We start from the raw sequence: 15788 nt of genomic DNA, 5'->3' as shown, positions 1-15788 counted from the left end.
CAGAAATTATTTATCAGCAATCTTGCATTATCTTACATGAAGAAACAATGAGAAATTAACAAAATTTGTTGAGTAATTGACATCTGTACATCACACAAGTTCATAAGAGGACACTGCCATAACATTATTTCACAGGAATGCAGGTCTAAAAAAAATATTAATTTTTTTCTATTAAAAAGAGTATTTATTTTGGACTGTGTGATTTATATTTGCAAATGTTTATAGTCCAAAACGTTTCTTCTTTTTCTCAGTGAGAAGTTTGAGTGTTTAAAAGTGCAGCAGAAGCAGCTTTGACCAAACTCTTTATGCACGGTGGTTATAGCTGTTAGCTCCTCCACACCAACTGCATCTGGGACAGAAAATCTAATTGGGTGTATGGTTACCATGCTTTTCTGAAGATAAATTTCCTGGAAGAAATTACGTTTTGCAAGGTTCACATTACTGAATGGAATTATAGAACATTTTAGATTTTAAAGATGTGTCTTCTAAATCTAAAGTTGTTTCTATTTCACGACTCTCCAAAAACATCTAAGCCAGAAGAGATGATCATGTACAAAACCACAAAACATATCACATAAAACAAGTTTGATTATGTTCCTAGATATTGGCACGTAAAGTCATTACAATGTACAAAATACAAATTCTAACTTTGCTCACTTGTATTATGTTACTACATGGAAACAAGATAATGAACATAAATTGCTTTTGCTTCCTTTCAAACCTTTAAATTCTAAACAATTATAGAGCAATGTATATGCATGTTATACAAAGTAACATTTCCTATCACAGTATGAAAAAACAATAAATGCAAAATATTAGAATCTTATCTTGCAAGGAAAAAAGTTTAACCCTGAATTTATCTGTGCCAATAAAATCCCAAACAAGATTTTTCAAACAACTTAAGCCCCTTAAGATGATTTGGTAAAAATTCCATCACTTCAAAAACATTTACAAAAGAGTTGATTTAAATTTTGACAGAAGACATTCAAATTTATAATTGCTGTATTAAAAAGGACAATTTTCTGTAAAATCAACTTGTCTTCTTGTAATTCGATAAACCAGTCCCTGAACTTGTAATGATGCCGGGGCTCGTATCATCTTTTAATTTAATACAAGAGATGAAAATTTACCCATTTCTCTGGCATTCCATTTAAGATCTGAAACCAATGCTTCAAGCCACATGTCAGCATGTAACAGTTTCGCACCAAAGTTCAGCTCAGATTTAACATTTTAGACAACAAATTTGGTTTAAAAAGAATAGCAGTCCGTTTTCTAATCCAGATTTTCTCCACATATTCCCACCCCAAGGATATTTTGGTTGGGCTGTGGGGTCAGAGAAATTGCATATTGAAAATTTGGAATTTGCCACCACTGTGCGGTAGCGGTATATGGTAGTCACTTACTAGCAGGCCTAGAAAATTTAAATGATGTTATACTGACTCATACCTGCATGAAATCGATAGGAAAATGATTTATTTTCTCAAAAATGGCAAGTATTATGATCATCATGTCTTTAATCTGCTGATAGTCTAGACGAAAGTACAGCATATATGAAACCTGATCTGGCACTCAGCATTTATTTGTATTACTAGTCACATGACTTCACAAATCTCAGTAGTCATGTGATATTAACAACAAACTCTTTTTCAATGTTGTTGTACAAAATTCAATTATATTAAAATGAAAGTCAGACAGCTTTTGTAAAACCCAGAAAGAACAATATTTTTATTTTGAGAGCAATGATAATAAATATAGCTAATTTTTGGTTCTTTCAATTTTGTATTTTTATTGCAACCAGCATTTGACTTTCATTTAATATTTTTTTCTACAACATTTGAAATGAGATATTATTGATATCACGTGACTATGGTATCTATGAAGTCATGAACATTTGAGTTGTGAGATTTGTGTACTTGTGCAACTACCAATGCAAAACACGAATACCAGGCCAAATTTCATCAACGCCCTAGTTTTATTTTGTCTTTCGATTAACGACATAACAATTTTAATACTTGCAATTTATCAGAAAATAAATAATTTTCGTATTAATTTAATTCAGGTTTTACTAGATTTAACAACGTTCAAGGTTGCTAGGCCATCTGGTAAGCGACCTTGTTGGCCTCTTGTGATGCTAGACTGGTTTTCATATCTTCCATGTAAGAAAAGATATGGATATCAAACTGGAAAAAAAGTCTACTAGATGAATCTAATCCACTGAACATTTGGATTGACTCCAAACATGATTATGGCAAGCACCCAAGTGATATATATATACTGCAACTTTTGAATATTCTGGCCAGAACTTCCTAAATTTAACTCACGATCAGTTCAGTTGCGACTCAATTATGTAATTGTTTCGAGCATCAAGTGGTGGCATAATATTTACAGGTTTTTCCAGACTTATATAAATATTTGCAAAATTAAAGGACTTTTCACAGTTGGGGAATTTTTTAAAATCATTTCTCCTGATGTTTTCCTGATAGCGTGGAAACCCTGTGGCTGGGTCCTGGACAAGTTCCCCCAATTAATTAATTGTGAAAAATCTCAAGATGGAAACCTACATTTTTGGCTTAATCGACTTGAAAGTTCTCTATTTGCACTCAATAGCTAGATATGTCCATAAATGTCCTCATACTTCATTATCTATCCCTGTTTAATCTTTTGCCTTATAATGTAGTTTCATCTCAATTTTCGCTATACTTACAGGTTACTGCATTTGCATGGGAAAATATGAATGAGTTTTTTCAGATGTAAATATGAAGGTGTGCAATATCGTAAAATAATGAACGATTCTAACAATGTAAAGTTAACAGAGAAAAAATGAGCAAGTATATCTTTAACCCTTTACCTCATAGAAGCGTCTTTGAACGCCTCTACTCCATTCGCATGAAGCGCCTTTTGATGCCTCTACAAGATTTGCATAGAAGCCTCTTTTGATGCCCGCTGTAAACATCAGCCATTTTGAGCTAGTTTTCGTAGCGCCACCTTCAGGGAAAACCCCCCTATTACATACTACATTCATTTCTGCGAATGACAATTACGTCAGATCACGTGGTCACTATTCATGCACTGGTCAATATCTGCTATTTAAAGTAACTGGGTCGTAATCTCCAGTCTCCAAAATGGCAGCCGCAGATTTCATTCAGTACGTACGAAGTTTTCAAGATTAGAATAACAACCATGAAAGATTCAATAAATTAGGTAAAGTCTCTGATATTGATGTAGGCAGCAATTAGTTTTTATAAATTATCAAATTCAGATGACTTAGTGATATAGACGCACACGAAAACCTTGTAAATTTCGAGTATCGGAAATGGCAGCTACGGTTGGTCATGCGGCCTCATGGACATGACGGTGAATGAGTTCTCTCAAGATTTTGAAGCACATAAAAAAATTCTTCTGTGGAAAATAATTACACAGCTATAACAATCGGACATTACTCTTAATTTTTTCCACATTTAATATATGTGTACCAAAAATGTAAAATGGTTAAAATTGTTGTTAAACGTAACAGACACTAAATTGCTTAACAGTTCACAGGCAGGATTTCATTCAGTACTTACGAAGTTTTCACGATTAGAATCACAACCACGAAAGATTCAATAACTTAGGTAAAGGCTCTGATATTTATGCAAGCAGCAATTAGTTTTTATTGATTATCAAATTCAGATGACTTAGTGATGTAGACGCAGACGAAAAACATATAAATTTCGAGTATGGGAAATGGCAGCTACTGTCGGTCACGTGGCCTCACTGACATGACAGTGAACGAGTTCTCTCTCGATTTTAAAGCACATAAAATATTCTTCCGTGAAAAATAAGTACACAGCTATAACAATCGGACTTTACTTTTAAATTTGTCCACATATAATATATGTGTACCGAAAATGTAATATGGTTAAAATTGATGTTAAACGTAACACCACTACATTGCTTAACAATTCACAGGCAGGATTTCATTCAGTACTTACGAAGTTTTCACGATTAGAATCACAACCACGAAAGATTCAATAACTTAGGTAAAGGCTCTGATATTTATGTAAGCAGCAATTAGTTTTTATTGATTATCAAATTCAGATGACTTAGTGATGTAGACGCAGACGAAAAACGTGTAAATTTCGAGTATGGGAAATGGCAGCTATGGTCGGTCACGCGGCCTCACTGACATGACGGTGAACGAGTTCTCTCTCGATTTTAAAGCACATAAAATATTCTTCTGTGAAAAATAATTACACAGCTATAACAATCGGACTTTACTCTTCAATTTTTCCACATATAACAGATGTCTACCTAAAACGTAAAATGGTTAAAACTGCTGTTAAACGTAACACCACTACATTGCTTAACAATTCACAGGCATGCCTATGCGGATGCGATCTGCTAGGTAACAGGTGTTCTATTTATAGCGTGCTGCACTTTGTCACTATGCTCTATGAGGTAAAGGGTTAAGTTAATTTTGTTCAACATTTTCTACCACTATATAAAATGACTGTTTTCGTTCATTCAAATAGTTACCTGCATGCACACTCTTATACAGGGTTTTCAGTAAATGCATACCCTTGGGTTTTGACGCATGGAATTTAAAAATGATTTTGATTGGTGTGTCTTTTTGATGCATGTAGATTCGGGCTGGAGCATCAATCTTAATCACCCTTCATTCGCCTCCAGTTTTGTTTCTTACTAACAGTACGCTGTCCATGACAAATTTACTTAGGAGGCACTGTTTGACATCTGCTCAATAGCAGTTTACACCTTGATGGCCAATAATATCGCACCAATGGAAGATATATATGAACTGAGTGAAACTAACAGTTCACTGATGTCAAGCGTAGGTACAAGTGAATTAGGTTGGATTGGTTTGAGATTATGTTTGAAGTTTATGATAGAGGAAGAGGAAGCAATAATAATATGAATGGATTGCCTTTTGATCAAATATCAGCACTGGAATATTTGGACATCAAATTATAATCAACTGGTCAGAACTGGAGTATATCATTATGGTAGCTCACAAAGCCAGTTGTCAAGGTAAGTGGACCAACTTTAATTGTTTTACTGGCAATTTGCTTCATTTGGTGGGATGTTTAAAAATTCTGAATCCTTTATGACTTCACTGGATTCATTTCTGATAAAATATCAGCATTTGTTTGCACTTTAAATTATAATCAGTTAGAAAAAAACAGGAATATATGGCTTATCGCTAAGCCAGTTTTCAGCATGGGATTGTGTTTTATTGGCGATTAATCTGCTTCAATCAGTGAAACGTTTAAAACCTCAAATGTTTTAATTAATGAATCTTTCAGAAAGAATGGAACGGGCAAAAAACTCTACATCTAAACTTCAAAATCACAATGCCACAAAGAAGTATATTTTATTTTCTGTCTCAGTCTCGGAAATTACCTGCTGGTGATAAATTTTCTGACCCTCAGACTCCAAAGAAACAGAAAGATAGTGTCAGCTCTGAGAAGAAGCATCAATCTCCAAAATATGTTCGAAAATGTAAAGACAAGTGGAAAAGTGAACCAACAATTCTGTGATGTACACACTTGATATCTGAATAATATACAACCTTTACAGTTGTATGGGTATATTTTTGCATAGAAAATGATTTCAGCAGTTGATAACCAAATATGCTGTGAAACTGAAACTATAAAAAAATGTAAAATAATCCTCTGTCTGTTTCATATACAAAATATATACACACAGTAACACATAGTTTGAAACAGAAACATTTTAACAAAAATGAGATTGTATGTTTCTTACAAAATACTTTACAAGTATTTCTCATTACTTCACACGAGATAAGAAATGTTAAACATCATTTGTTTCCCCCAATATTGAGGAATCACAGCTATGGGGTCATGATGGTCCAAAAGAATAGACTGCCAAGATTTTATTTTTGACTCATGAGATTTTGGGGTCATGGGTCAACTAACTCTCAAGTTCGGAAATTTACCTTGAACCCTGTTCTATACACATCAGTTTTTTCGTTTTATTTTACCATTCTCCGGTTTAATCGTTTCTAGTATGGTGTAACATCAGGTTTGGTTTACTGGGTTAAACTTTCTTTTAAACAAACAAGAACAATTGCTGGGTTTCAAAAAAAATTTGACAGACAAGTTTTAATCTCAAGAGGTTTCACCCTGTATAAAAGAGATACCATTACAACTGGCTTAAAGACTGCAGCAATACAGCGGTGGTTTTTATATGAAGGTAATTTTATATGAATGTATGATAGTGTTGAAAAAGTAGGTTTGACTATTTCACTTTCTTCATTATGATCACTCACATTATTCAAATCAATGTTATGCCAATGATGAATTTGCACAATCAAATTTTAATTGATTGTAAAGACTGATGATGAACTCTAAACAGACAACTGAAAAACATTTACTTTTTCCATACAGCATGTAAGTTGCATATAAAAAATATTTTAAAGCAACCCTCATTCATTTTACATATATTTCATCATCAAGTTTTGAACACTGGTGACTGATACTCACTTTCATTTGCCTTGACTAGTTCTTCAGGTATTGTAATTTCCAAATCTGGCATAGCTGTTTTAAGTTTTCGGACTGTCTTGAAAAATCTTTTCAGGAACCGAGCTGCTTGAGCTTTCAGCGGAATGGTTACACTCCTGCAAAAGACAAGATAGCTTGAAACATGTCTGATCTTATTCCTCAATCCTCTATACCTCCTGAACTGATATTTTATGATGGTGTTTGCTAATAAAGATATCCTGTTAAACCAAAATGCATATAGTCTTTTAAACAGGTTGTCAGTTGGGGGTCAGAGGTTTTATGGCGAAGTAAACAACAATGAAGAGGAGCCAATATTAACAGTTTCAGTGACAAATTTGCTTACAAGGATATAATTAAATTATAATAAAACAACACTTTATTGAGGTGCTTAAAAGCAAGGGATCCCATGTAATATTACCATAGAAAAAATATATACCATATTAACTTAAGCATAAAATGTCCAACAGTGAAAAGTATAGCCTTAGATCTGCCATCACAAAGTGTGCTAGCTGACCAGAGCCTATACTGTTAAATCAACCAATGATTTCAAGAGAACAGTACAGACAATGATCTGCTGACAGCCATGTAATATTACCATAGAGAAAATATATACCATATTAACTTAAGCATAAAATGTCCAACAGTGAAAAGTATAGCCTTAGATCTGCCATCACAAAGTGTGCTAGCTGACCAGAGCCTATACTGTTAAATCAACCAATGAGTCCAAGAGAATAGTACAGACAATGATCTGCTGACAGTATCTATACTATTAAATCAACCAATGAGTCCAAGAGAATAGTACAGACAATGATCTGCTGTATCTATACAGTAGTCTCCCTCTTATAAGGCCACCCCTAATGCAGCAGGGAAGTGGCCTTATAATGAGGGTGGCCTTTCTAGAGGGGGATGACAAATGCAAATAGTAAATACATGTACATATGAAGAAAGTCACAAGTACATTTAATTCTAAAACATTTAATATTTTCATTAAAAAATCAAATGCATGTTGTGAAATAAATGTAAAACAAACTGTCTTCATTTTCAAAAGAATGCTATGAATAACCATTGATATAGTTTTAAAACTGTCTTTATAATTATGTTACAGATCACATCATCTGTCACTTTGTTGGTAACAGTCTAAAACACAAACCAGTCTCGTCTCAATTAAAACTATCCTTGCTGTCATATCCCCAGCATATATCGTTTAGTCTTTTGTTCCAATCTTCGACAACTTCATTATTAACATCAGCTGATTCTCCACTAAGGACAGAACACTTAATATTGTGTCGCACTTGAAATCTGTGCAACCATCCATTACTTGCGGTAAAGTCGTCATATCCCAATTCAACAGACAAAATTGTTGCTTTTTCTTGTCATTCAAATCAGGATACAAACGTCTCCTGGCTCAAACAATCTTCCTTTCTCCGTCCATTTCACCTTCCCACTTCTGCAGAATTGTTTCATTATATTTCACGATATTGTTCATCTGAGTACTTCCGACATAGTTTTCTGCAAGGATCCTCAAAAACCCCCCCCCTTCAGTCAGGTGAATTAATTTCACTTTCTCTTCTAAACTGAGAATTTTTCTTTTCCTCGATGACATGTTGATCTTTTTGCAGTAAGTTTTTCATGTTGCCAACTACAATACTGATAAAACAATTTTGTATGCATCTAAACAAATTGCCATGTGTTTTTAAAGGAAGTGATCTTGTCACGTGATTCGTTAGTCGCAGTCTGGTACCCTATTGTTTTTATACATTTCTTTACACTAAGTGAGAGAAGCCAAAACGGCTTCGATATGTACCAATAACATCACACAGTTTTGACCTTGTGGCCGTTAGGATTCGTAATTTTGACAATTATTGTCCGTAGTAATAGCCACTAATTATCAAAGTGAACAAGCTCAACATCTTAATAAGGGAAGCCATAAAGGCTATCAAACCATTTTCCTGCTGACTTGGGTAGTGTACATCGATACTGCCACTTCTCAGCTGTTACTACTGTTCAATAATTGTAATCTTAACAATTATCAGAGTGACTAAACAGGTCATCTTATGATAACACAGCAGTAAGGCTAATTTGATTACATGTACATACCCTTTTGTATGGATTAAAATTTTAGTCTTTCTCGGTTTTTATGGAATAAATTTTGGTTCTCGTGAGGCGTAAATGATATAATATTAACCGTAGTGGTACATGTACTTTACTCAACACTTCTTTCAGTAACAAAAACCTGACATTGGCAAACAGAAATCGGGTTACTTAACACATGTTATGAATAAAATACTGGTTCTGGATACATATTCAAATAAAATGCGGCCACTTGTGAGGGGTAAATTTTATATTATTGCACTAATATGCTGGCCTCTGGTCGCGTTAGCCGGGTGGCCTTTCACGAGGAATACTTTTGAACACAAACTCGTCAGTGCCAACGGATTCTGGCAGTAAGGAGCGGGTGGCTGCTGGTCAGGGGGTCCGTTCAAGAGGGGGACCACTGTACTGCTAAATCAACCAATGATTTCAAGTGAACAGTACAGACACTAATCTGCTGACAGTATCTATACTGTTAAATCAACCAATGATTTCAAGAGAACAGTACAATGATCTGCTGACAGTATCTATGCCGTTAAATCAACCAATGATTTCAAGAGAACAGTACAATGATCTGCTGACAGTATCTATACTGTTAAATCAACCAGTGAGTCTCAAGAGAACAGTACGGATAATGAACTGCTGACAGTATCTATACTGATAAATCAACCAATGATTTCAAGAGAACAGTACAATGATCTGCTGATAGTATCTATGATGTTACATCAACCAATGACTGCAAGAGAACAGTACAGACAATGCTCTGCTGACAGTATCTATGCTGTTAAATCAACCAATGATTTCAAGAGAACAGTACAATGATCTGATGACAGTATCTTTACTGTTAAATCAACCAATGATTGCAAGAGAACAGTAGAATGATCTGCTGACAGTATGTATGCTGTTAAATCAACCAATGATTGCAAGAGAACAGTACAGACAATGATCTGCTGACAGTATCTATACTGTTAACCCTTTACCTCATAGAGCATAGTTACAAACTGCAGCTTGCTATAAATAGAACATGTGTTACCTAGTCGACTCGATACACATAGGCCTGCCTGTGAACTGTTAAGCAATGTAGAGTATGTTACGTTTAACAGCAATTTTAACCATTTTACATTTTTGGTACACATCTATTGTATGTGAAAAAAATTTAAGAGTCAAGTCCAATTGTTATAGCTGTGTAATTATTTTTCATAGAAAAATTTTGTATGTGCTTCAAAATCTTTAGAGAACTTGTTCACTATCATGTTGTTGTTGTAGGTTTAACGCCATTTTTCAGCACACGATAGGCTATACATGGCAGCTGGTATTAATGGTGGAGGAAGAACCCAGGAAAACCCCAGAAAGAACCACCGACCCACGAGATGCTACTGGCAAGCTTTCTCACATGCCCACATTGGCTGAATCCGAGACTCAAACCCATGCAGACAGAGGTGAGATGACAGTGATCAGTAACGGAGAACGCTTTAGGCCACTCTGGGCCGTTCACTGTCATGTCAGTGAGGCCACATGACCAACCGTAGATGCCATTTCTCACACTCGAAATTTACAAGTTTTTCATCTGTGTCTACATCACTAAGTTGTCTGAACTTGATAATTTATAAAAACTAATTGCTGCCTACATCAATATCAGAGCCTTTACCTAAGTTATTGAATTTTTCATAGTTGTGATTCTCATAATGAAAACTTCGTAAGTACTGAATGAAATCTGCAGCCGCCATTTTGGAGAGTGGAGATTACAACCAGTTACTTTAAATAGCAGATATCAACCAGTGCATAAACAGTGACCACGTGATCTGACGTAATTGTCATTCACAGAAATGAATGTAGTATCTAATGGGGGGGGGGGGGGGGGGGGGTGTTTCCCCCCGAAGGTGGTGCTACGAAAACCAGCTAAAAATGGCTGATGTTTACAGCAGGCGTCAAAAGACGCTTCCATGCGAATGGAGTAGAGGAGTCAAAAGGCGCTTCCATGCGAATGGAGTAGAGGCGTCCAAAGACGCTTGCATGAGGTAAAGGGTTAAATCAACCAATGATTTCAAGAGAACAGTACAGACAATGATCTGCTGACAGTATCTATACTGTTAAATCAACCAATGCTTTCAAGTGAACAGTACAGATAATGATATGCTGACACATTATACAACCACATATTTACAATGTTCACAACTGGGTACATGTCATTCACATGTGAATAATGTATTCCAATGGTACACTTTTATAATGCTTTCTAATTTGGCACTTGAAATCATTGGAAAAGATAATTATTTTTCTTTTATGTTTGTAATAACATTGACCTTACAGTGCTTCTCGAATTCCAAAATGTAGCATTGTCCCATATGTTTCTGACCCACATAATTTTATTTTATACTGAATCTTCAATCATATAGTATCTAGACAATTGCTTTCTATGAACTACATAATTTCCAGGGGCCCTGAGTGGCCGAGTGGTCTAAAGTGCTGTCCGTCACGGATCACTGCCATCTCACCTGTCTGCATGGGTTCGAGTCTCAGGCTCGGCAAATGTGGATATGTGAGAAAGCTTGCTGGTAGCTTCTTGTGGGTCGGTGGTTCTTTCCGGGGTTTTCCCGGTTCTTCCTCCACCATTAATACTGGCCGCCATGTATAGCCTATCGTGTGCCGAAAAATGGCGTTAAACCCTATAACAACAACATAATTTCCATAATTTATCTGCCCACCGATTAAAAAATCCCAAGACAATTTAATAAACTACTTCCTAGACACAATGATGTCTGCCATTATTGCCCCTTCACAAGATGATTTATGGTTTCAAACATTCTTTTATGAAGAAAATAAAGTGAACACTAATGTTAAAATCACCCTACCCCCAACTTAAGAAGTTCTTTTCTGTTCTTAAACAGACTGCTATTTCCATACAGAGGCTGTTTTGAAACACAAGTTGATAAGTTTTTATTACTGTCATGGAATTTGTATAAATCCCTTTATTTATTAAATACATGTACTCAGGCTTGTTTTTTGTGCATAACAATACACGAGGGTGATATATGTATATTGTTCAATATTTTGATACAGTGAGTTTAGTTCATCCTATGCTGCACGTGTGAAGTGCTTTTAATGGGAAAAACCGAATACTTCCAGCACACAGACGATTTATGTCTGCATCGTCAGTGTACAAATGCCTCACCGTAAAACTAAATCTTCACATTACGAAACGTTGTCAGTGAGTGGTCAACTTAAGGACTTGCACATCTTCAGCTGTAGAGCTAGATGAGTTATTTATTAATTTCTTATGTATATTATAAATTATAACTACTGTACAACAACGTTTATTTTTGTATATTTTCTATGTAGCTTCGGCTTACATAGTATAATGCAAATATTGTCTATTCTTGTTTGTGACTTTGCAAGAGATTTATATTAGCAATATAAAATTGCATTTTTAAGAAACATTTAGTACCATAGGATTCTTATCGGACAAGGTAGGTTCACTTCTGAACCTGTTTATTGCTTTGTAATTATTGTACCGATAATGTAATCTGTATAACCTACCATAGATAACGTCATTACGTTTTATCGTAAATGCATGTGTCAGGCATAGTACATGGTGTTAGATGTATTTTCAGCTGATCGGAGTCGACGTGGTACCAGCTGCAGAGCTAAACATAGAAGCTGACCATAACAGCCATAAAGCTGAACCATAGTAGCCACAGAGTGAGTGAACAGTGTTGCTGGTTGAGTAGCAGGTGACTGGGCATTGCTGACTGATTGATGGGTGCTGATTGCTTGATTGACCAAGGATCTGAATAGTGGTCGGTGACTACCTGGAATACTGACTACTTAACTGACCAGTGTGACAGGACGCCAAGTGTGCTGGTGATGGAGTGTATAACTCCATACATGTAATCTTTTAGCAGTGGGCTAATTTTGGGGCTTGTAACACCCAGTGTTTTGGGATTGTAAAGATATTTTGTATGATATATATCCTTTTTTTTTCATCATTTTACTTTTTGAGTAAAATACCTCATTTTTCACTATTTGAGTGAATTTATATTTACTATTTGAGTAAAACACATCATTCTTTTCGTCAGGTTTTGTTGCATTATTAGGTTTGTGCGGATTGTTAATTTGTCCAATATCTGGATCTTATACATGCACTTATAAATCATAATAATTTTCTCATCCAAGTCATTCCTCATTAAACACGGTATTTGTATCACCATCAAAAGTGTTATGTTGTAAATCCGAAATCCAATCTCATTATCTTGTTACAATCACCCAATGACAATTTGCTGAAACTGTAGTTTCTTCCGGCAAATCGTACCAAATATGTCACACAAGGTTGAACACTAATCTGGAAAAACCACGGTCTCCAGCACTACTATAATCAAGTGGAACTATCGATTCCAGCGCTGCTATAATAAAGTGGAACCATGGATTCCAACACCAATATAATCGAGTGGAACCATGGATTCCAACACCAATATAATCAAGTGGAAACATGGATTCCAACACCGATATAATCAAGTGGAACCATGGATTCCAACACCAATATAATCAAGTGGAAACATGGATTCCAGCACCAATATAATCAAGTGAAAACTGGGATTCCAGCACCAATATAATTAAGTAGAACCAACTATTCCACATTCATTATTATTAGGTAGAACCATGGATTTCAGCATATGGTTCCAAACATTTGCAGGCATGTGGCATAATAATTTTCATGTACTGAAATTTTTTAGATTTGTTGATTTCATGGCTTTTAATATACATTTCCATCAACAACTCGCACCCAATTAAGTCTAAAAGCACAGACTGCATAATAAGCAAGGGAACAAGTTATGGAGAAGCATCTGAATATGGGGGGGGGGGGGGGAGGAGGATGCCATCCCAAAAGGTTATTGACAATAAGATGAGGGTTTAATACTTGTTTTATAATTGAGTGGAGATAATTGTCAATAAAATGCTTTTCCTAACAAAGTTGTTTGCTTTTATTGTATAAATTATCCTTTTTTTCAAGACAAGCAACATCCGAAAGAGGTTTCAATATACAATGTGTGTACTGCCAAAAATATTGCTTACTGCATCACTACTAGTGCACGTGAATCTGGATATATTCAAGTGTTACTGCTGATTCACAACAAACAATATCTCCTTTTCTCAAAACTAGCAACATTTAATTTGCAAAGCATCAACAACCTAATCATCAAAACTCTATTTTAATTCTGGTATTGTTCTATTAGTAAAACATTTATGCTGCGATTTCCTTGCATGTAATAGTGCTATTTACGCTCATTGTTGAGAAAACCCCAGTGTGCCAATTTGAGAATTTTAAGTTCACTACAAACACTGGAATTTTGTTAATTTCTGCTGTGCCACTTTTGGTGTATTCAATCTTATTGTCTGAGGGGCTTTGTGTCAGTTCTTTGCAAATTCCAAAATGGCACCTTAAAATTGAAACAATGATCACATGAAACAGAAAGCTCAAGTTATTAGTTCATATCATTTCAAATGAATTGCTGGTGTATTCATGCACACTTCTTGTGTGATTTGATAATATTTGTAACCAATGGTCAAAATAAAATGCTGCTATTAGTCTGATAATACAAACCCGTTTGTTTGTACCCCCTACCGATTTAAATAATGGAAACCTTTGATGTGATAAAAAGTGCAAGGAACTTAGTCAATTCATTCATTGATTTATAGTTTCTAACCTGACTCTGAGTAGAGTGGCCCTAACACCGTTATCTTATGCGCGTTTCATGCTTAACGGAAGTTTTCAGTGCAATAGACGGACATGCTCGGATCCATTTCCAGTTTCTGGACAAGTCCATTTTCAGCAAAGGGGTGTATCACGACTACAGATGTACATACATAAGTCGTCTGCTTCCGATATTTACAATGTTGAATCAAGTAAAGGAAAATGACAACTACGCTTTTCATGTGGATTTAACAAGTGGTTTAATTTCTATGTTCATGTATGCAGAGGGATATAATTCCAAACTCTCAAAGTTATGTAATTTACGCAATTATTCAGCATTGCCGAACAGGATGAACTACGTCATTATGTTGTCTGATGGAAATAAACTAGCCTATAGTGTACACAATATGGCGCCGTGTTAGTATAGAAAGTCCATTAAGCATAAAATGATGCAGGGGATGCCAGTCAGGTTAGAAATTATAAATCAATGATTCAATTGACTTAGTTCTGTACAATTTTTATCACACTAAACATTCTCAATTTTTAAATCGGTAGGGGGGTACAAACAAACAGGGATGTAGAGTCAGACTATAGTCATTTCTTAAGATTCGTCATTATTTTTTATACCTATTTCTTTTTATAAGAACTGAACATCATATTTTACTTAATTCATGAAGACAATTTTCATGCATCACGACTTTATAATCCAGCGAAATGTAAAGTTCAATTCATAACAGGAAAATCTGTGACTGATATTTAATGCTCTAAAAAGGCATGATAAAGGTTGGAAAAAGTATACAACTTACCCTATTTTCCCCCCACTCTCTTTCAGGATTTTTTTCCGTTTGTTCCCCCTTTCTTTTATAAATGTGATGGTCATGTCCTCACCGTATGCCAGAGCTGCTTGCAATTCCAATACACCCAAATCTTTCAGCTTAATATTGGCAATTGAAAATGAGGTATTCTCACCTGTTTACGACCAAGGAAAAAGAAATAGATTAATGTAAACAAATTTTGTAAAAAAGCAACAAAATGAAAAACACAATAGTTAACTTCACTCGTTAGTAATTCTCATGCATAAACTTACCACACTGCTGAACTTTCACAAAGTCTTATTTATGTGAAAAATGGCTATCAAATGGCCTTGTATTCTACAAAGTTATTGAGCAAGAAGCTGATCATGCTCCAAGTCATGCTTGTGCACCAAGTCCAAAATCATGGAAGTTCCAGATTTTTCTTTACGAGTCCCCTTCTACTGGATCACCAAGAATCAATCACACATATGCACCAAAAGAAACAAATGAGATTGTGTTCTAAAATTCAACTTAAGTTTCTCGCTGAAAATGTTAAGACACCACAAAGCCTAAATTTCACTAACAGTGAAGTCTCAATTCTAGTGATACCACTTGCAGTTACTTAAGTCAGACTTAAAATTGATCTATCAGACGTCTTATGCTAAAATTTTAAGACCTGTTGGTAGAAATAAAGGG

The 15788-nt window shown here is 35.2% G+C and overlaps 1 protein-coding gene across 4 annotated transcripts in view; it reads right to left on the bottom strand.

The window, feature by feature from the left end:
- Positions 1-15788, bottom strand: part of LOC149802925 (uncharacterized) — a 50038-nt gene that overhangs the window by 22548 nt on the left and 11702 nt on the right. For all 4 annotated transcript variants that reach the window (XM_089952412.1, XM_089952413.1, XM_089952415.1 and 1 more), the window contains exons 3-4: positions 15105-15267; positions 6501-6634 (exon numbers count right to left, since the gene is read on the bottom strand). In XM_089952412.1, the coding sequence (XP_089808538.1) occupies positions 6501-6634; positions 15105-15267 (297 nt within the window). The remainder of the gene's footprint in view (positions 1-6500; positions 6635-15104; positions 15268-15788) is intronic.

The sequence above is a fragment of the Sinohyriopsis cumingii genome, chromosome 3 (assembly GCF_028554795.1).
Source record: "Sinohyriopsis cumingii isolate HCF-2022 chromosome 3, ASM2855479v2, whole genome shotgun sequence".
Taxonomy (NCBI): domain Eukaryota; kingdom Metazoa; phylum Mollusca; class Bivalvia; order Unionida; family Unionidae; genus Sinohyriopsis; species Sinohyriopsis cumingii.
Note: the sequence above shows the minus strand (reverse complement) of the source record. Positions and strands in the feature narration are given on the sequence as shown.